This window comes from Mustela lutreola, chromosome 1 (genome assembly GCF_030435805.1).
Source record: "Mustela lutreola isolate mMusLut2 chromosome 1, mMusLut2.pri, whole genome shotgun sequence".
Taxonomy (NCBI): Eukaryota; Metazoa; Chordata; class Mammalia; order Carnivora; family Mustelidae; genus Mustela; species Mustela lutreola.
In genome coordinates, this window is record NC_081290.1 from 237,271,220 (window position 1) to 237,293,351 (window position 22,132).

Here is a 22,132-nt window from a genome sequence, read left to right on the forward strand (position 1 = left end):
TCTACTGTAGGCATGTATGTATAGGAGAAAACAGAGTATGTATGGCATTTGGTACTATCTGTGGCGTCAGGCATCCACTGTGGGGTCGGAGTATATCCCCTGTCAATAAGGGATAACATAGCTGAAATGAAAAATACAATGAAGGAGCTCAAGAGTAGATTTGAATGGCAAAAGAAGGAATGAGCAAACTTGAAGGTAAATGGATAGAGATAATCCAATGATGCATAATCTGAGAACAGATGAAGAATGAAGAAATGTGACCAGAACATCAGGAATATGTGGGACACATTAAAGATAACAACATTTAAGTAATGGTGTTACCAGGAGGAAAGAAGAGGAGCAGAAAAAAATTTGAAGGAATATGCTTATAAATAAATTTGAAAACTTTCCTAATTTATTCATAAGCATTTATCTACACATCCAAGAACTAAAAGATTCTACGTAGAATAAATGGAAAGTATACAAGGGAACTCGAATAAGATTAGCAGCCAACTTCTTTTTTTAAAAAAATTTATTTATTTGACAGTAGAGATCACAAGTAGGCAGAGAGAGAGAGAGAGAGGAGGAAGCAGGCTCCCTGCCGAGCAGAGAGCCTGATGGGGGGCTTGATCCCAGGACTCTGGGATCATGACCTGAGCAGAAGCAGAGGCTTTAACCCACTGAGCCACCCAGGCGCCCCAGCAGCCAACTTCTTAACCAGAACCAGTGAAGGCCAGAAAGTAGTGGGATGGTATGTTCAAAGTGCTAGAAGAGGAAAAGGTGTTGATCAAGAATCTTATATCCAGAAAAACTGTCTTTAAATAAATGAAGGCAAAGTGCATTTCCAGGTAAGCAAACACTGAGACACTATTGCTAGCAGACACACCTTATAAGAAATGACAAAGGAAGTTCTTTAGGTTGAAAGCAGGGAGCCCCAAAGAGTAATCTAAATTCAAACGAAAAAAAAAAAACCTGTTCATTTATAAATAGACGTTCTCTCATTTATTCATTCAGCAATATTTACTGTGTACCTATACTAATCTAGGTATATGGTGTGTGCGGTGTCAGGGATAGCATAGTGAGCAAAAGAGAAGTTTTGCTCTTATGGACTTTATATTCTAGACAATAAACAATAAAATAGTAAAGGAGTATATGATAGAATCCAGAAAAGGATAAGTTTGGAAACAAAGAAGCAGTCATATGTAAGGACCTGGACAGCAGAGGTGAGTAGGGGTGCAGACTGCATTATCAAGTAGGCAGTCTGGGAAAAGTCTCATTCATAAAATAAAGTATCAACAAAGAAAGACTTAGATGTATTTGGGAGTATAAGGGATATCTGGGGAAGAATATTGCCCCAGGTAGAGGTAAGAGCTACAGCCAAGGTCCTGAAGAAGGGACAACAACGAATGTTTGAGGAACAGTAAACGGTACGGTTGGAATGAGTGACCAAGGGGGATAGAAGTAGGAGAGTAGATCAGAACGGTAACTAGGGGACACTTCACAAAGGCTTGTGACTTGGTGACTTTGATGACTCTTGATGACTTTGCGACTTTCACACTGAAAGGAATGGAGCTATTTCAGGGTTTTGAGCAAAAGATTGAAACGATCTAGCATGATTTTTTTTTTTAATGCTACCTATATAATTTTTTATTTTTTATAAACATATATTTTTATCCCCAGGGGTACATGTCTGTGAATCACCAGGTTTACACACTTCACAGATCTAGCGTAAATTTTTAAGAAAGCTTTCTGACTGCCTTTGTGAGAATAGGCTATATATGTGGCGATCAATTAGGAGGCTATTGAGCCTCAGTGCCTTCGGAGGTGTGATGGTAACTGATTGGATCTGAGTATATTTTAAAAGTAGATTCCACAGGATTTACCAATGAATGAGAGTGGTGAGAGGAATCATGCATGACTTAGAGTATTTTCTGGCCTAGGGGATTGACACAATAGATTTCTCTTTATTTATTTATTTCTTTATTTATTTAAATTAATTAATTTATTTTCAGAAAAACAGTATTCATTATTTTTTCACCACACCCAGTACTCCATGCAATCCGTGCCCTCTATAATACCCACCACCTGGTACCCCAACCTCCCCCCCCCCCACCACTTCAAACCCCTCAGATTGTTTTTCAGAGTCCATAATCTCTCATGATTCACCTCCCCTTCCAATTTACCCCAACTCCCTTCTCCCCTTTAAATGAGTTGAGGAAGGCTGTGGGCAGAGCAGGTTTTGAGTGAGGGCATAATGAGAACCCAGGTTTGAGCATGTTAAGCTTGAGATGTCTTTAAGACCTCCTGTTGAGTATGCAGGAGTTTGACATTTGGAGAGAGGTGTGGGTTAGCCATAGATATTAGGAGTTTTCAGTGTATTTGTGTTATTTAATGCCTTGGGGACAGGTGACACATTAAGAGGGAGAGAGAGTCTAGATATAGAAGGAAGACCAAAGATTGAGCCCTTGGGGTGTGCTGGCATTGAGCATTTTAATGGTAGTAAAGGAACCAGTAAAATGGAGTGAGCAGAAGAGGAAAAGCAAGAGTGTAATATTCTCAAATCCAAGTGAACAGAGTGTTTCAGGTTGAGAGAGTGATAAGATTTTGTTGGTAAGCTAAATAGGAAGTTTGAGAGTAAAAAAAAAATGGATTTAGCAAAATCGAGGCCATTGGTGACCTTTATTTAGTTAATTTAGCTGCATTATTACTGTTTGAAATATTAGAACCATCTTTGTTTCTTTTCCTTCCACCTGTCATCACCTTCACCTGCAATATCTAGTAAACTTCTCCATTGCATTTAAGAGGCATTATCATCACCTCTACTGGGGTAAATACCATTCTAGATACTGAATATATGGAAATGAGCAAAACATGAAGTGTCTTCTTCAGGAACTTACAGTTAAAAACAGGGTGCAGGTGTAACTACATTTCAGTGTAATAGCAATGATAATAATGTTCATAATTACTGCAGTTCTATTAACATGACTTTTGTTGCTGCTGCTGCTACTACTACCACCTAACATTATTGAATCATGTACTCTGTATGAGGCATATGTATTATCTGAGGTAGTCCTCATCGCTCTGTGAGCTGGCACCATTTTATAGATGAAGAAAATAAAGCAAAGACAGGTTGAGGAACTCATTCATGGTCATATAGTTAGGCAATGGTGTGAGACCAAGCAGTCTGACCTCTGAGTTTGCATTAAGTACATGTGCAAGCTGGCACTCCTTAATTCTCAAAACTTTACTTAAGCCTACTAATTTATTCCGTTACCTTTCCTTTAGGGTTGCCTGGGCGGCTCAGTCGGTGGAGCATCCACCTCCTGATTTCAGCTCAGGTCATGATCCCAGAGTCCAGATATCGAGTCCCACATTGGGCTCCCTGCTCTGAGGGAAGCCTGCTTCTCCCTCTCCCACCCCCTGTGCTTGTGTTCCCTCTCTGGCTACCTCTCTCTCTGTTCAAAAATAAATAAAATCTTAAAAACAAAATAGTTCACATCTTATTCATGTGTTTCGATCTTGCCTTAGAATCCATCACTCTCGGGATGCCTGGGTGGCTCAGTTGATCAAGCAACTGCCTTTGACTCGGGTCATGGTCCCAGGGTCCTGGGATCCAGTCCCATGTTAGGCCACTTGCTCAGCGGGAAACCTTATTCTCTCTCTCCCTGCTGCTTCCCCTGCTTGTGTTCTCTCTCTCTGGAAAAAAAAAAAAAAAAAAAAAAAAAAAGAATCCTTCACTCTCCCAGCCCCATTACTATAGGCCCTGTGACTCCTTTCCCATTACACTTGGGCTGTCTTCCTTAACTTACTCCGAAAGTCCCTTAAATCAAGTGATATGGTGACCTCGAGTTCCTGTGTTTCCATGTTCCCACTTTCAGTGACTCTGAGAGCCTTAATCCACTGAATGTGTGAATTTTACCTCTACTGACCTTAGAACTCTGGCCACTTCTAACCCAGGGACCTACACCTGGGTCCAGGGTCTTCTACTCTTGATGATCTTGTGATTGTCATCCCTACTGACTCTTGCTCCCTATTCCATAGTTTCTGAAATCCGCCGCCCGCACACCCTCCCCCTTAAGCCCCCCACCTGCTGACACTGTAATCTCTTGATCCTGACTCCACCTTTACTGTCTGTACTACTATCACAGAAAACCTCATTCCTACACGGTCATCTTTTCTCTATCCCAAATTACTTCTTGCCAGTTTATTTGGCGTCTCTTGAGTACAGTCTTTGAATCTCATTGAATAATCACACTGCTTCAGTGCCTGTGGAGTTTGTCAAAGATCTTTTTTATTTACACACAACAATTTTGGCTTGAAAATCAAAGTTAATATATGAAATATAATACTTAGGGAAAGGCCATTTTGGATTCATTAAACAAATACAAAAGCATTCAACAAGTGTTAATTGCACATTGCAGTTTTTGAGCATGCAGTGATGTGAGAGAGACAGGTAAAATGCAGGGGGTCTGTTTCCATTACTATTTCAACTTTATATTAGCAGGTCCTTCCAACTCTTTTTTTTTTTTTTTTTTTTGAGATCAAGATTTTATTTACCTGAGAGATAGCGAGTGAAAGCATGAGCATGGGACAGGCAGAGGGAGAGGGAGAAGCAGACACCCCGCTGAGCAGGGAGCACACAGGGCTCCATGTCAGGACCCTGGAATCAGAACCAAAACCAAAGGACGATGCCCCATCAAATGAGCCACTGAGGTGCCCCGAGGTCTTTACGACTCTTACTGAGACTATTTCCCAGAGGACAAAAGGAAAACTGTACTGTTCAAGAATATCTGTTTCCTTTAAATTTTCTGTTCCAGTATTTCTTCTGGAGACATAGATTTTTCTACCTGAAACTGAGAGTATTCTTGAAACCCTTTGGAGAAACAAAGACAATAGGGTCATTACTCCTCTCTCCTAACTCTGAAGTTTCTAGTCCTTACTGTGGTTCCCTGTACTGCTTGTTTTCACTGGCTATGGAAGGGTAGACTATATCTGTAAAAGCAAGCCAATGGATGCCCATATATCCGACATAAATTTTCTTCTTTATATCAGGATTCCTTTAGATCATGAGCTTTGAGAACATTGTGTAAGCCATTTTTTAGAAGGCATAGGTTTGCAGAATGGCACTTTCTTTCCCTGCTCTGGTCCTTGGTTGGCGCCAGAGTGCTCTTCATTTTCATTTTTATTCTGTTCATGACTCTATGGCTTAAATAATGTGAGTAGTTACAAAGGTGTCTGATCTATAAGTATTTCTTATATTTGCATATATTATAATTTTTCCTTTAAATTATCAGAACTTAAAAACTGTATACTTGAAGGAATAGTTTTTCTTTTAAATCATTAATGGGTTAATCACATTTAACCTTGTCCACAGCCTTGATTAAAATAGCTCCTTTTGATGGTCATAAATCATGTTCCAAAAGCCAGTCTTTCTCAGACTTGTATATAGCACTGAGCTGTGAATACCTAAGGTCTTGTGAACCTTTTCTTTTTCTTTTTTCTTTTCTTTTTTTCTTTCTTTTTAAATACATGCATTGGTAAGATGCCAGAGAAGGGGAAGCTAAGGATTAAATGAGAAAAAAAGTTATTTAATTTCTCTTTTCCCTATTTGCTTGATACGATTTCTTGAATTGATGCAGACTTTATTATGGTGAAGTCCCTATTTTATTCTTCTCCAGAAAAGAATATGCCTAAGTATTTGCTATGCTCATGAATCATAAACTTTCCACTAACATTTTTCCATTTGAGGATTAGTAACTTTTTACTCACAATTTTTAGTGAGGATTTCAGAGGATTAAAAAAAAAAAAAAGGTTATTGGTAGCTTACAGTCAAGAACTGTATGTTGGCTGAAATACCCAGATATTTATTCTACAGTAATTTGTAGCAGTCTGCAATGGTTCTGATTTCCTTCTATGAAAATGACTTCTCTGAGACTTTACGTAACAGTCTATATTTTAAAATATAAACATTCTGCATAATAGTTTAAAATTTGCAGTGGATACTTTAAATGGATTTTATTTTTATGTGTGTTCATATATTTTAGTAATTTTCTTTTTTTGGTTTTCCTGCCTTTATTCTTTTTTTTTCATTTATTTATTTTCAGCATAACAGTATCATTATTTTTTCACCACACCCAGTGCTCCATGCAATCCGTGCCCTCTATAGTACCCACCACCTGGTACCCTGACCTCCCAACCCCCCCGCCACTTCAAACCCCTCAGATTGTTTTTCAGAGTCCATAGTCTCTCATGATTCACCTCCCCTTCCAATTTACCCCAACCCCCTTCTCTCTAACTCCCCATGTCCTCCATGCTTTTTGTTATGCTCCACAAATAAGTGAAACCATATGATAATTGACTCTCTCTGCTTGACTTATTTCACTCAGCATAATCTCTTCCAGTCCCATCCATGTTGCTACAAAAGTTGGGTATTCGTCCTTTCTGATGGAGGCATAATACTCCATAGTGTATATGGACCACATCTTCCCCAATGTTTATAGCAGCAATGGCCATGGTCGCCAAACTGTGGAAAGAACCAAGATGCCCTTCAACGGACAGTAATTGTTTTTTAAACCAGAATGAATTGAGGCAAAGAAGAATGAAGTCTTTTCACAGGGAATCTTCAACTCTTAAAATGTTAGTTGACTTATTTTTAGATTTTTCATTTGAAAAAAGGAAATAATGAGGATTCCTTTTGTGAGAAGAAGGTATTTTAGGATTGTCCAAATCCCCAAATAGGGACACTTTTGTTCAGATACTGGGGCTCTTCTGTGGTCATTGAATTTTACTGTTTTTTCAAGTCATCAAGTACATCCTGCTTTTTGATTTGGGCCCATGCATCAGGGATTTCACCTTTGTTTTTAAAATTTCCCTGATACATTGCTTCTAGGTTTGATCTGAAGTGAGAGACAAACCATTTCCAGTATGGCTGGGTGGATGAGTCTGGGGTGATGCTCCACATGGCATAGTCCCCTCCTGCCTCTCGATAGTTCTTGTATGGGATTTTCCAGTCATCTCGCAAAACCAATAAAACATTACTTGCTACCAAATTAGTACAGCAATCAATAACAAAATCATCTGTTTTATAAAAACAGATTCCATTGACAACCTGAGGACGGTGGAAGGGAACACTATGGTCTCCTTCATGTGTAGGGATTGTGTTTGTACAAATTGCTCTACAAAAGGGACACTGTTTCCAGCAGCCACAGAGATGTTCAGAGAGCATTTTCTCAATTTGAGGAACCATTTCTTGTTCCAAAACAGTCATACAGTTCTGTTCTACTCTCTTCATTGTGGGATCCAAAGCTTCACTCATAGCTTCCTTGAGAAACTCAGTATCTTTTATCTCCTGGTGTTCAATGCTTATCAGATCTTTCCGTGGGAAGATCAGATTACTGCCCAGTTGATCACAGAACAAATCCAACCACTCAGACACAGTGCTGCTTTTGTCTTTAGCTCTTTTTATGGATTCATGAATAGCAGAAAGGATGGCATTCTTGATATCATCTAAACTTATTTTTAAGAAAGTCCTTATTTTTTCACTTCCCTGGTCTGAACAATATGTTTCAATATGCTTTTTAATGTAATTCCTAAAAAATGATTTTGAATCATGAAGGTAACTCCAGTAATTATCAAAATTTTCTTCTTCAGCCAGAGAAATGAGAATATGTTTCTCCAGGTTAGCCCTGTTTCCGTTGAATGCGGGGCAAGTAGATCGTATGTCCCCAGCAATTCTGGGGGCCGTTTTTTCCCATATGGTGTTGGAGACAGCAGGACTCAGTTTCTGCCACAGAAAATCAACAAATGTTTTCACTGAGGTTGCTCCTTGACACGAGATTTTAAAACTCATGAAGAAATCCTCTTTCTTGCTTTTCAGGTAGTTTACAGGATCATTTGCACTCTTGAATGCCTTGTGCATCTCCCTAAAATTTTCTGATGCCTTTTGGAATAAACACAAAGATAAGTCAATTTCATATTTACTTGTAAATGTATATCTTCCCTCGGTAGGTGCAGATTTCACTTCCTCATCTATTATTCTCAGGATTTCGTGGAAATAACTTGGATTGTAATCATGCCCTTGCTTCTGAATGTTTTCTATCATTTCAGTAAATCTTGAAACAATGCGGTTGGTAGTCATATCTATAGACTTTTTATCAGAGTCCTCTAATTGCCTTTTAATTATGCCACATTTCCAGGTCTTTTGTATATGTTCATCATGTTTGACTTGAAACTTTTCTCTGGTTTTTCTTTTTACTTTGTCCACAATATTTGTCTCCTTTTTGAAATACTCCAAAAGGATGTTTTCAGAATCCACATCAATATCAGGCTCTGTGACTGGAGGTGAAGTTGAGGACACAGCATAGACCCATGTTCCCCAAAGCTGATTGAAATTATCATGTAGTTCTTCCTCACTAAGTTCTGTGCCTTTTATAGTTAAAGCCCACTGTCGGCTTTTTTCTAATAATTCCTTTTCATAACATGACTTTTTCTTGTCCAATTTTTCTTGACTTTTCTTAAAAATAATAAGTTCATCGACTTTTTTTTGGGTGTCTGAAATAAGTGCCTCTTTAAGCTGTTGTAGCTTATTTTCAAAATTTGCTTTCCACTGAATCAGTATTTCACTGTCTGGATCTTCATTAAAATATTTTTCAAGTTCTTTCTTGATGGCTTCATATTTTTCTGTGACTGGAGCCTCAAGTGTGCTTCTTCTGAATGTCTGGATTTGTCCATTCTGAATCTGGTTGATCAGCTTGTTCTGCAAGCCCAGCATATGACTCCTCAGCTCCCAGGTCCAGGAGTTATACATGGTTTCCAGTTTGCTCATGGCCATGACTTCTTGTGTATTCCTAAAACTGAAAATAAAGTTCTCACACACCAGGGCTCTCCACAAATCTTGAACTCGGAATTTTATATCTGATATCTTCATGATGCCTCCCCTACATTCTTGTTTGGCTGTCAGAAGAATTCTGTTTTTCAGTTCCTGGACATTGTGACTGTAGCGAGGATTTGGAGGGGCCATTGGAGGATTGCCATCCCAGAGGTGAGCAAAGTAGTAGACGTGAGTATTGACATCAAACTTAATGACATCACTAAAGCAGGTTACCTCTGAGCACTGTTCCTGTTCAGCTGCTGTTGCTGCCATTTCATCTAGTCTCTGTTCCAGCCGCCTTCGTCCTTCCATAGTTTGGTCTTTAGCTGTAATTTCTCCCACATTCTGATGGACAAAAAGGCAACTTGGGGAGATTTTTACTTGTTTCATCCTCAGAAAGGCTTGGACAACTATTTGTAGAATATCTTGCATTTCTGATGGATTTTCCCCAAAAATATTGATCAGAGTCAAGTTTCCAAGGCCAATCACAAAGGTTGCCAACTCATTGTCATGGTTCTGGGATTTGTTGCTGAGTTCTGGGGCCCGAAGTCCTTCTGTGTCCACAACAAGCACAAAGTCAAAGCCGAGTTCCTCTGAGAACGTCTCCTCCACCTTCAGGAGCTGCATGTAGGCCCCCCGGGTACACCTCCCAGCACTGACAGTGAACTGTAGTCCGAAAAGGGCATTCAGCAGGGTGGACTTCCCTGAGCTCTGCAGGCCAAGGACAGAGAGAACAAACAGCCGTTTGTCTCCAAGTTTCTCAGAGACCTTGTCAAAAATAGCTGCTACCCACTTTAGAGGCACATATGAAGCATCCCCATCCATCAGCTCAATAGGAATACCAGATATCATTAGATCTGCAGCAATCTGGGGAAGGGAGAGAAAAAGCATATCTTTGGTGGAAAAAATTTCTTCCAGAGCTTCATACATCTGGCTTATTTCTCTGAGAATCTGCTCAGTTCCCAAGGTGCAGTCACTAATCTCTGCAGAAATAGCTTCTATGTCATTTTGCCACTGTTTCAGGGAGGGGTTTTCTGGTACTTTTTGTTTTTCTGTTTGTACCTGGGAGCACAAAGCCTTTTTCTTTTCATTCAGTTTTTCCAAGTGACCTGCCATCAGGTTCTCCAAAAACACACCCAGCCACTGTAAGAAGTAGAGGTTGGTATGAATTTCTGAACGTTTTTGGATAATTTCAAGGACAGAATGCATGAACTCATTGGGAGGAAAGGCTTTGTTCAATTGTTGACTCCGTATTCTTTGTTTATCTGCCTCGACTTCACTCTTGTGTTGTTCAATGCTCTGATTTCCCTTTTCCCTCAGGTGATAGAGTTCTTTGTCCTTCTTACACCAAAGATGCCACAGTCGTCCCTGAAGGGGTAGTAATTTTTCCTTCATCTGAGATACCGGCATATCTCCTAGTAGGGCCATGAGAACCTCTGCCTTCTCTTTGGCTTCCTTGCAGTCACTCTGGTCTTCATCAATAAGAAATCCTTGCTTGCGTGCAATCTGGGCACAGTCCTCTAAGCTAAAAGCAGTGTGAGAGAGCTCCAGCAAATCTCTGATTGTAGTTTTGAGCTCCTCTGTTAACTCTGCCTCATTTCGATTCCTGATCCCAATTCTCACTCTTTGGCCAGAAGTATTGGCCATGGTTTTAGCTTTGTTATCAAGCAAAAAGATCAAAGGTTTTGGTAGCTGACACAGGCCATGGACAAGTTTTCGGTTTTCGGTATTGTCTTCAGAAGTTGCCATGAGCACCACAATGACGGAAGAGATCTCCTGCAGGAAGGCGAGCTGCTTCTCATGGTCCTTGGCATCTCCGTGAAGATTGGTGAAGGTCAAACATTTGTCAAAGCTGTCCTCATCTTCCCCCCCAGGACAAAACCAGCAGATTTCTACTACACCCTCCATCAAGAGACAGTCTTTGCTGCTCCCCCTGCAATGGCGATGAAAAAAGATATCATATTTACGTTTACTGAGGAGAGAGTTCATGATCTGAGATTTGGAAGCAGAGAAGCCCTTTCCAACTCTAATAAAGGACACAATGGGAGTAGGGACACGACACATCTGCTGATTGTTGTAATTGTTCTTCTCTTTTGATGATTTCCCTGCTTGCTGCCAGCTTCTCCTAATTTGGCTGAGAGACCATAGAGAGTATTCAATCTGAGAATTGCAGGGATTAGGTACAAGCAGTGGGAGGGCAAACTGACAAATGGCAAGTTTGGACAGAATATATTGTCTGGCATAATCATCTGTACAGTGAAGAACTGCCATCTGAATATCCATAGGGTGAATATGGGACCTGGGATGAGTGGCTGAAGGGTTAGCGGGACTATCACTCTCTTCAAATATGTCTTCATATGGATCAAAAGCCTCATTTTTCTGATTTGAGGCACTTGGATGGACTTGCTTCTCTGTGTTTCCATCGTCTTTGAAGACCAGGTATCTCAGCCCATAATCCAGCGTTAGTAGCTTCTGCAGGAAGTAGAAGGGAAGCTCCTGCTCCGAGCTGGGCTGGGTGTTGTACACAGAAGTCTTGTGGATCATGTGGAAGGTAGCTCTGCTCATCCTTTTTGGGTAGCAGTGTCCCAGGCCTAGACGCTGGAGTAATTCTAAGAAGGCTTCATTTTCTATGGCCTCCAATTTGTTGCTTTCATTATCATGTGGTTCACGAGGCGGTTCCTTTTCAGGGAAGATACTTCTCAAATGTTTTTTCACATCATCTATTTGCAAGGAAGACATGGTGGCCTCATAATTCCCATCTATGAGAAATCTCAAGTCTTTCTCTAGGTTTTCCCAATCATGATCTGCTCCAGGTTTGGTGAGGATATGTTCAACTTCTTTAGACAAGGATTGTCCCATGTGCTGTCTTAGAAGTGTCAAGCGTTGTGTTTTCTCCTTTGGAGAAAGAGCTGTGACTCCAACAGTGACTGTCAGACCTGTGAGCAGCAGGAATGCCTGAGCCCTATAGCTGCAAATATTTTTGAGATTCTGGTATTTATCATGGGCAGTTTGCATTTCCTGCAGCAGGAAGTTCAGCTCCTCACATCCCAGAAGATACTGAAAAGTATTGTTTACCATGTGATAACCTGCACCCACTGCGACAGAAAGTAGCAAGAGCTCTACGTCTGCCTGCTCTGTTTCTTGCAGGTAATTCAAGAAGCATTGTAGAGACTGGCTGACCTCATAAGTGGCCTTTCTTTGTGCTTCTTCCACTATTTCTGGGCTCTCAGATTTGGCCTTTTCTTCCATGAAGTCATTTTTGGTTTCTTTCAAGATTTTAATGAATTCAGAAAATTGGGAGATATTGACATGCTTCTGCTCCAGCTCTGATGAGAAGATCCACCGCATGATGGATTGAGCCTGAGGAAACTTCGTCACACTATAAATGTGAGGATCCAAAAGGCTGCGCAACTGAGATTTAATAAATTTTGTTTTATAAGTGGAAGACCTTTTGCAGAAGTTGACGATGTTTACCAGAAAATTTTGTAGATCCCTATCTGTAAGGCATATGTTAATCCAAGTGTCATAAGATTTTATTTTGTGAGTCAACATCTGCATGAAATTTATCAGTTTTTTAAGTTGCTCTTCAGGATCAGATACCTCCCAGGATTTCATATCCTCTAGGAAAACCCTAGCCTCCTTCACATTACTGAGTAATTCCTCTCCACTCTGGATCTGGGTAGTCAGTCCAGTCAGAGCAGTGTAGTTGTCTTTCAGGCAGATAGCTACCTGAAAAGGATCCTTAAAATCACTTCTGTGGCTGGAGAGGATGATGTCCCAAATGGGCACCAGATGAATTCCCCGGTCAATGACACACCAGGTTTGATTACTGGCAACTAGGCCAGCTTTCCACTGGAAAAGGTCATTTGCTTCTGGTGGGCCCCCTGTCTGGGCCACAGATAACTGGATTTGTGTTTGGAGATTTTGGAAGCTTGTGCTCTGAGAGTTCATTTTTGAATGAGAGTCTGTCACGTCCACACCTGCAGCAACTCGCATTCCAAAGCCACTGTAGCTGCCCCTGATATAAATATCCAGGACCTCTGCTGACTGCTGTTTCACTTCTGCCAGTTGCTCACTTTGGAAACCCTCTGAAATGGCTTTCCACCAGTAGATTCCTCCCAGGTGCAGAGCGCCCTGATTAGCATGAGAACCAAACCTATTGAAGAAGGCCTCTGTCCTGGACTTCAGTATGAAGAGTCTGTCTGGGCCTGCAGGCTGACCCAGAAGGTCTTCAATGCATTTTAATTCTTGCAGAGCAGCCTTGGATAACTGGAGCTGATCAATGGGAAAGTGGCAGGAAGCCAGTGGGATATAGCTGAACTTGGTTGAGCAAAAATAAGTGTGCTCAGAATGTGATTGTTGGGTTTTCTTAGACTCTGAATGTTTGCTGTGATGTACACTAGCTTCTAGGCTAAATCCCCAACCTTGGCCTTTGGCTGCGGTAGCTGCACTGAAGCCTAGCTTCTCTATAGTCTGGGTGAACATGGCTTCTGCTTGAGAAGATGTAAACTCCTTTGTTTCCATCCGTGTGCTCTGCTCAGGGCCAAAGAGTGAGAACTCCTTTGGGACACTGAGTAGCTCTTCTCTTGTCTCTATCAGACCCCTTTGGTCGCTGGTTTTGTAAATTCCCTGCAGGGCCAACCCTCCAGATGCCCATCTCACCAGATCTCTGTCTGGGAGATTTTGCCTGTGAGATAACATCCCCTCCATGAGGTTGAGTTGTTTCTCAATGTTTTCCATGACTTCTTTTAGGGACCTTTGCGGATGTGGCCAGTATTCTTCAGGGATCTCCATTGCCTGCCTCACCTCTGCCTCTTTTTTCCTCACTGCTTCATCCTGTTGCTGCCTCCCTTCTGACAGCAAGTCTTTTAGCTCCCGCAGTGCCTGCTTTGCCTGCTTCTGCATTTTCTTTCTCTTTTCCAACTGTGACTCCCCTGACTCTGAATGACTATTTGAGTGTGACAGTTTAAGAAGCATTTCCAGGGCTTTTTCCTCCCAGGAATGTCGTGCTTGGGATTTGAGGTTCTGGAGGTCTTTTTCTTCCAGGTGTTGTAAGGCCTGGGCACAGGTCACACCTAGTTGTTCCTGCAGCTTGGGCAACCAGTACTCAAGTGCCAGTCCTGCTTCTGTCAGCATCTCTTGTAGATCATGGCTTCTTTTGCCTCTGACCAGGGGCTCATCGGGGGTGGACTTTGCCGTGGCCATGTCTGTGGAAGGAAAGTTACTCAGTTAGCCTGTGTCATGACCTTAGGAAGTATTAGCCATATGGCCTGAAGGGTGAGTGTACTAAAGATGTCAGTCTTGGGAGCTTTTTCATGTCCTCCTTGCATTCTTCCAACAAATATATTCTGTTAACATTGCTTCTTAATATATATATATATTTTGAAAGGCATCTTTGTGGGTATTCTCAACATAAATTGTTTTTTAGTTACCAGGGTGAGATACCACTTAATACTCTGGCTTTTGGTATTTCTTGTTACACAGAATTCATTGCATGGAGAGCACTAAACTGAGGATTGGAGTTTGGAAATATGTATGAGTTTGATAGCTTAATGTTTGTTTTAAAAACAAGAGCAACCATAAAAACGAATGGAATCCTGCCATTTGCAAGGATCTGGATGGAGTTAGAGAGTATGATGCTAATCAAAATAAGTCAGTTGAGGAAGACAAATACCATATATGAGTTCAGTGATACTTGGAATTTAAGAAACGAAGCAGAGGAACATAGAGGGGAAAAAGAGAGGCAAGCCAGAAAACAGACTGTTAACTATACAGAATGAAGTAAGGATTACTGGAGGGGAGGTAGAATGGCAGATGGGTTAAATGGGTGATGGAGATTAAGGAGGGAGCTTGTGATAAGCACTGAGCATTGTATGGAAGTGATAAATCACTAAATTCTATACCTGAAACTAATTTTACACTGTATGTTAACTAACTGGAATTTAAATAAAAATTGGAAACAAAAAATATTTGCTAGGAAATAGAAACAAAAAGCCAAAAACTAAGCTGTGTTAATTTCCTGTGTTAGCTTTTGTCAAAGCTGTGTTGAATAGTTTCTTTAGATTGAGTTTATTCTCTTTTCTTGAAGTGGACCTATATTGCTATAAACTTTCCTCCCAGGACTGCTTTTGCTACATCCCAAAGATTTTAATGATAGTGTTTTATTTATTTATTTATTTAAATTGGTCTCCAGCTGGTTTTAAAATTTCCTCTTTGGTTTCTTCATTGACCCATTGATTGTTTAGTAGCATGTTATTTAGCCTCCGCTTGTTTAGGTTTCTTTCAGGTTTTTCCTTGTAATTGATTTTTAGTTTCATACTGTCATGGTCAGAATAAATGTTTGGTATGATTTTAATTTTTGATTTATTGAGATTTGTTTATTGAGGTCTGTGTCATGATCTATTTTGGAGAACATTCCATGTACACTGGAAAAGAATGAGAATTCTGCTGTTTTTGGATGAAATGCTCTGTGTATATCTGTTAAGTCCATCTGGCCTAAGGTGATGTTCAAGGCCATGTTTTTTTTAAATTAAATTAATTTATTTATTTTCAGAAAAACAGTATTCATTATTTTTTCACCACATCGAGTGCTCCATGCAATCTGTGCCCTCTATAAAACCCACCACCTGGTACCCCAACCTCCGACTCCCTCGCCACTTCAAACCCATCAGATTGTTTTTCAGAGTCCATAGTCTCTCATGATTCACCTCCCCTTCCAATTTACCCCAACTCCCTTCTCCTCTCTAACACCCCTTGTCCTCCATGCTATTTGTTATACTCCACAAATAAGTGAAACCATATGATAATTGACTCTCTCTGGTTGACTTATTTCACTCAGCATAATCTCTTCCAGTCCCCTCCATGTTGCAACAAAAGTTGGGTATTCATCCTTTCTGATGGAGGCATAATACTCCATAGTGTATATGGACCACATCTTCCTTATTCATTTGTCTGTTGAAGGGCATCTTGGTTCTTTCCATGGTTTGGCGACCGTGGCCATTGCTGCTATAAACATTGGGGTACAGATAGCCCTTCTTTTCACGACATCTGTATCTTTGGGGTAAATACCCAGGAGTGCAATTGCAGGGTCATAGGGAAGTTCTATTTTTAATTTCTTGAGGAATCTCCACACTGTTCTCCAAAGTGGCTGTGCCAACTTGCATTCCCACCAACAGTGTAAGAGGGTTCCCCTTTCTCCACATCCCCTCCAACACATGTTGTTTCCTGTTTTGTTAATTTTGGCCATTCTAACTGGTGTAAGGTGATATCTCAATGTGGTTTTAATTTGAATCTCCCTGAGGGCTAGTGATGATGAACATTTTTTCATGTGTCTGATAGCCATTTGTATGTCTTCATTGGAGAAGTGTCTGTTCATATCTTCTGCCTATTTTTTGATATGATTGCCTGTTTTGTGTGTGTTGAGTTTGAGGAGTTCATTATAGATCCTGGATATCAACCTTTTGTCTGTACTGTCATTTGCAAATATCTTCTCCCATTCTGTGGGTTGCCTCTTTGTTTATTTGACTGTGTCCTTTGCTGTGCAGAAGCTTTTGATTTTGATGAAGTCCCAAAAGTTTATTTTCGCTTTTGTTTCCTTTGCCTTTGGAGACATATCTTGAAAGAAGTTGCTGTAGCTGATATCGAAGAGATTACTGCCTATGCTCTCCTCTAGGATTCTGATGGATTCCTGTCTCACGTTGAGGTTTTTTACCCATTTTTAGTTTATCTTTGTGTACGGTGTAAGAGAATGATTGAGTTTCATTCTTCTACATATAGCTGTCCAGTTTTCCCAGCAGCATTTATTGAAGATACTGTCTTTTTTCCACTGTGTATTTTTTCCTGTTCTGTCGAAGATTAATTGACCATAGAGTTGAGGGTCCATATCTGGGCTCTCTACTCCGTTCCACTGGTCTATGTGTCTGTTTTCATGCCAGTACCATGCTGCCTTGGTGATCACAGCTTTGTAATAAAAAATCAGGTAACATGATGCCCCCAGTTTTATTTTTATTTTTCAACATTTCCTTAGCAATTCGGGGTCTCTTCTGATTCCATACAAATTTTTGGATTTTTTGCTCCAGCTCTTTAAAGAATACTGGTGAAATTTTGATTGGAATGGCATTAAAAGTATAGATTTCTCTAGGCAGTATAGACATTTTAACAATGTTTATTCTTCCGATCCAAGAGCATGGAATGGTCTTCCATCTTTTTTGTCGTCTTCAATTTCTTTCATGAGTGTTCTGTAGTTCCTCAAGTACAGATCCTTTACCTCTTCGGTTAGGTTTATTCCCAGGTATCTTATGGTTCTTGGTGCTATAGTAAATGGAATCGATTCTCTAATTTCCCTTTCTGTATTTTCATTGTTAGTGTATAAGAAAGCCACTGATTTCTGTACATTGACTTTGTACCTGCCACATTACTGAATTGCTGTATGAGTTCTAGTAGTTTGGGCCTGGAGTCTTTTGGGTTTTCCATATAAAGAATCATGTCATCTGCGAATAGAGAGAGTTTGACTTCTTCATTGCCAATTTGGATACCTTTTATTTCTCTTTGTTGTCTGATTGCTGTTGCTAGGACTTCTAATACTATGTTGAACAAGAGTGGTGAAAGTGGGCATCCTTGTTTCGTTCCTGATCTCAATGGGAAGGCTGCAAGCTTTTTCCCATTGAGGATGGTATTTGCTGTGGGTCTTTCATAGATAGATTTGATGAGGTTCAGGAATGTTCCCTCTATCCCTAAGCTTTGAAGCATTTTAATCAGGAACGGATGCTGGATTTTGTCAAATGCCTTTTCTGCATCAATTGAGAGGACCATGTGTTTCTTCTCTCTTCTCATATTAATTTGTTGTATCACATTGATTGATTTGTGAATGTTGAACCATCCTTGTAGCCCAGGGATGAATCCCACCTGATCATGTTAGATAATCTTTTTTATGTGCTGTTGGATCCTCTTGGCTAGGATCTTGTTGAGAATCTTAGCATCCATATTCATCAGTGATATTGGTCTGAAATTCTCCTTTTTGGTAAGGTCTTTGCCTGGTTTGGGGATCAGGGTAATGCTGGCTTCATAGAAAGAGTCTGGAATTTTCCTTCTGCTTCAATTTTTTGAAACAACTTCAGGAGAATAGGTGTTTTTCTTCTTTGAAAGTTTGGTAGAATTCCCCAGGGGATCCATCAGGTCCTGGGCTCTTTTTTTTGGGGAGGTTTTTGATCACTGCTTCATTCTTGTTACTAGATATCAGTCTATTCAGGTTGTTAATTTCTTCCTGGTTCAATTTTGGTAGTTTATATTTTTCCTGGAATGCATCCATTTCATCTAGGTTGCTAAGCTTATTGGCATATAACTGTTGATAATAACTTCTGATGATTGTTTCTACTTCCTTGGTGTTCATTGTGACCTCTCCCTTTTCATTCATAATTTTATGTATTTGGGCTTTCTCTCTTTTCTTTTGGATTAGTGTGGCCAATGGTTTATCAATCTTATTGATTCTTTCAAAAAAACAGCTTCTAGTTTCATTGATACGTTCTACTGTATCTCTGGTTTCTACCTCATTCATCTCAGCTCTAATCCTGATGATTTCCCTTCTTATGTGTGGAGTTGGTTTGATTTGTTGTTGAGTCTCCAGTTCTTTAAGGTGTAGAGACAGCTGCTGTGTTCTGGATTTTTCAATTTTTTGAGGGAGGCTTGGATGGTTATGTATTTCTCCCTTAGGACTGCCTTTGCTGTATCTCATAGGTTTTGGACCAAAGTGTCTTCATTGTCATTTGTTTACATGAATTGTTTCAGTTCTTCTTTGATCTCCTGGTTGATCCAAGCATTCTTAAGCAAGGTGGCCTTTAGCTTCCAGGTGTTTGAGTTCCTTCTGAACTTTTTCTTGTGATTGAGCTCCAGTTTCAAAGCATTGTGATCTGAGAATATGCAGGGAATAATCTCAGTCTTTTGATATTGGTTGAGTGCTGATTTGTGACCCAGTATGTGGTCTATTCTTGAGAAGGTTCCCTGTGCACTTGAGAAGAATGAGTATTCTGTTGTTTTAGGGTGGAATGTTCTGTATATATCTATGATGTCCATCTGATCCAATGTGTCATTCAATGCTCTTGTTTCTTTATTGATTTTCTGCTCCAATGATCTGTCTATTTCTGAGAGAGGTGTGTTAAGATCTCCTATGATTAGTGTATTCATATCAATATGACTCTTTATCTTGATTAACAGTTTTCTTAAGTAATTGGCTGCTCCCATATTGGGAGCATAGATATTTAGAATTGTTAGATCATCTTGGTGCATAGTCCCTTTAAGGATTATGTAGTGTCCTTCTGTATCTCTGATTACAGGCTTTAGTTTAAAGTCTAATTTACCTGATATGAGGATCGCTACCCCAGCCTTCTTCTGAGGCCCATTGGAATGAAAGGTGCTTCTCCATCCCTTCACTTTCAGTCTGGGTGTATCTTTAGGTTCAAAATGGGTCTCTTGTAGACGACATATAGATGGGTCCTGTCATTTTATCCAGTCTGCAACCCTGTGTCATTTTATGGGTACATTTAGGCCATTCACATTGAGAGTGATTATTGATAGATACGTTTTTATTGACATCGAGTTACCTTTGAAGTGTTTCTTTCTGTAGACTGTCTCTATATTTCTGTTCAATGCTATTCTTAGGATTTTTCCTCTTTTATAGAACCCCCCTTAATATTTCTTGCAGTGTTGGCTTGGTGGTTGCATAGTCTTTTAAGCCTTGCCTATCTTGAAATCTTTTCATCTCTCCATCCATTTTGAATGTTAGTCATGCTGGATAAAGTATTCTTGGCTGCATGTTCTTCTCATTTAGTGCCCTGAATATATCTTGCCAGCCTTTTCTGGCTTTCCAGGACTCTGTGGACAGGTCTGACGTTATTCTGATGGGCTTCCCTCTCTAAGAAAGGAGCCTCTTTGCCCTGGCTGCTCTCAAGAGATTATACTGATAATTATAATTCCTCAATTTGACTATCAGGTGTGATTTTTTTTGGAATGTATAATCTTGGGTGGAGACCGATCAGCCTCTAGTACATGAACACTGGTTCTATTCGCGAGATTGGGAAAATTTTCATGAAGGACTTGTTCCACTATATCTTCTAGAGTTCTTTCTTTCTCCTCCCCTTCAGGGATTCCAATAATTCTGACGTTGGAATGCTTCATGGCATCATTTATTTTCCTGATTTCTAAGCTGTTTGTTCCAGGCTTCCTCCTGATCCTTTCTCTCTGTCTGTTTGTCCTCCAGATCACTAATTCTATCTTCTGTCTCAGAAGAGTTTAGATTAGATTGGAACTTGTTGAGAGCATTGTGAACCTCCTCCCTGGTAGCTTTAAGCTCCGTCCTAACATTTTGAACATCCTGTCTGGTCGCTTTCAGTTTGGCCCTAATCAATTCCATTTGGTCATCCATGGCTTTCTCCAACCTAGCTATTGCCTGGATAATTGTTAGCCTGAATTCTCTTTCCGACATATTGTCTATGTTGATAGCCGTTAGCTCTGTTGCAGAAGGTCCATCCTGTGTATTTTTCTTCTGTTGGGCATTCCTCCTCCTAGTCATTTTGGTGGGAGATCACTGAACAGATGTAGCTGGATGTATGAATTGTGGTGCAGTCAAGGTGCACCCAGGAACACTTCTGAGCAATCAGGATTCACCACCCAAACGAGAGACAAAAGAAAAGAAAAAGAAAAAGAAAAAAAAGAAAAGAAAAGAAAAAAGAAAAGAAAAAAGAGAGAGAGACAGGAAAGAAATGGAAGATGAAAGTGAAGGTTCAGCTTACATGGGCCCCAAGGTAAGATTTATGAAGTAAACAAACAGAAAGAGTCAAACAAAAAGACTGATACAAGTATATGACAAGAGAAAAAAATATGCAAATAAAGGAAGAACCTCGTCAAAAAGAACCCCAAGTTTAAGATTTATATGCTATTAGGACAAACACAAAAACACAGAAACACTGGTGGAAGAAGAAGATGGGAGAGTGGTTATAAATTCTCAGTGTGTGCGAGGAAGGTTGTTTTGATTCTTCCTGGATGTATCTTGATATCTTTGTTAAAGGACTCAACTTTCCTAAGATAAAGGGGAGTAAAAATTGGTTTACCTATAGGGGTAGTATTTATTGGGGAAAGGGGTTTACTTTGAAGTTTAACTCTATATGAATATTAGAGGATAAAAAGGATTTAACTAGACTAAACTAAACTAAAATAAAAAAAAGGAATTCAAAAAATAAAAATGCAGAAGAAAAACATAGGTGTATGTATCAAAAAGCTCAGGTTAGAAGGGTATTATGGAATTTGATGTACTGTACAGCTCGCTTTGATGGTATATAGTTAAAAAAATTACCTATGTGTAAAAAAAAAAGTTCCGGAATAGTGGGAACGAGTCAACAATACAAGTTTTCCTATGAAGTAGTGGTTGTTCTCTTGTAGTCCTTTTTTTTTTTTTCTTTCTTGGTTTGTTTTCTGGGGGAGGGGCCTGCCACGTGGGTTGTCAGTCAATGATGTTTCCTGAGTTAAGTCCTCCCACCCCCCTCAAGGGGGTGGGCTCTGAGGAAACTGGTTTTTTTCAGGCTTTTGTTCTCTGGCGGTTTTTGTGTTTGTTCACTTTTTTTCCCTCACCTTGACCGCCTTTGATAGTTTTTGTAGTTTTAGAGGTGAACAAACCGCACCCTGATCTCCCTCTCAGAGAGAAGTCTCAGTCTGGGTGCAGAGCCTAAATAAGTTCCCCCTTGGCCGCTGGCAGAGCAGGTTCCAAGTTGAAGACCCTGGGGACTCAGGATCTTTTGCTTGTACCCAAAGCCAAGGCAGTGGTGGCTGTCTTGGAGCTCCCAACCGCCAGGGAGGTTCTAAGCTGCGATTGCACACTGAGATCTTCCCGCTGGCCCGGGCTGGGAGTGCCTGCTCTTGCTGGGTCTAATGAGAATGGGGCGCAGGTCTGAAAGCACCAGGCTGGGCTTTTGTGCACCTCTGTCAGGGGAGAGTTTGAGGCACGCAGCTTAGGCTCTGAAACAATGGCGCAGGTCAAAGAGTGCAGGCCGGGCCTTTGTAACTCTCAGGGGAGCATGAGGGACATGAGCGTGTATCTCAGGCTTTGTAGCAGGGCTCACAGGTTCTGCCAACCAGCGTGGCTCCCATCCCCTCACAGGAGCTAGAAACCACGCATTCTCGGGCGCGTTGGTGGCTTAGGGACCAAGACCTTGTTTCTCCACTGCACTCTTTCTGCCTCAGCGCCGGGGAGGCTGTTCTGGGACTGGGGACTTAAGGCCCTGTCCCTAGCTGCCCCGA

General features: G+C 40.5%; 1 protein-coding gene across 1 annotated transcript; it reads right to left on the reverse strand.

The window, feature by feature from the left end:
* Positions 1-5,279: 5,279 nt before the first annotated feature.
* On the reverse strand, positions 5,280-14,053 carry LOC131808774 (interferon-induced very large GTPase 1-like). Its single transcript, XM_059134820.1, has one exon. The coding sequence runs from the start codon at positions 14,051-14,053 to the stop codon at positions 6,764-6,766; it is 7,290 nt and encodes a 2,429-aa protein (XP_058990803.1). The 3' UTR covers positions 5,280-6,763.
* Between the last annotated feature and the right edge of the window lie 8,079 nt (positions 14,054-22,132).

Coding starts and splice junctions, on each gene's coding strand:
- LOC131808774 (XM_059134820.1), bottom strand. CDS start 14,053: ATGGCCACGGCAAAGTCCACCCCCGATGAGCCCCTGGTCAGAGGCAAA.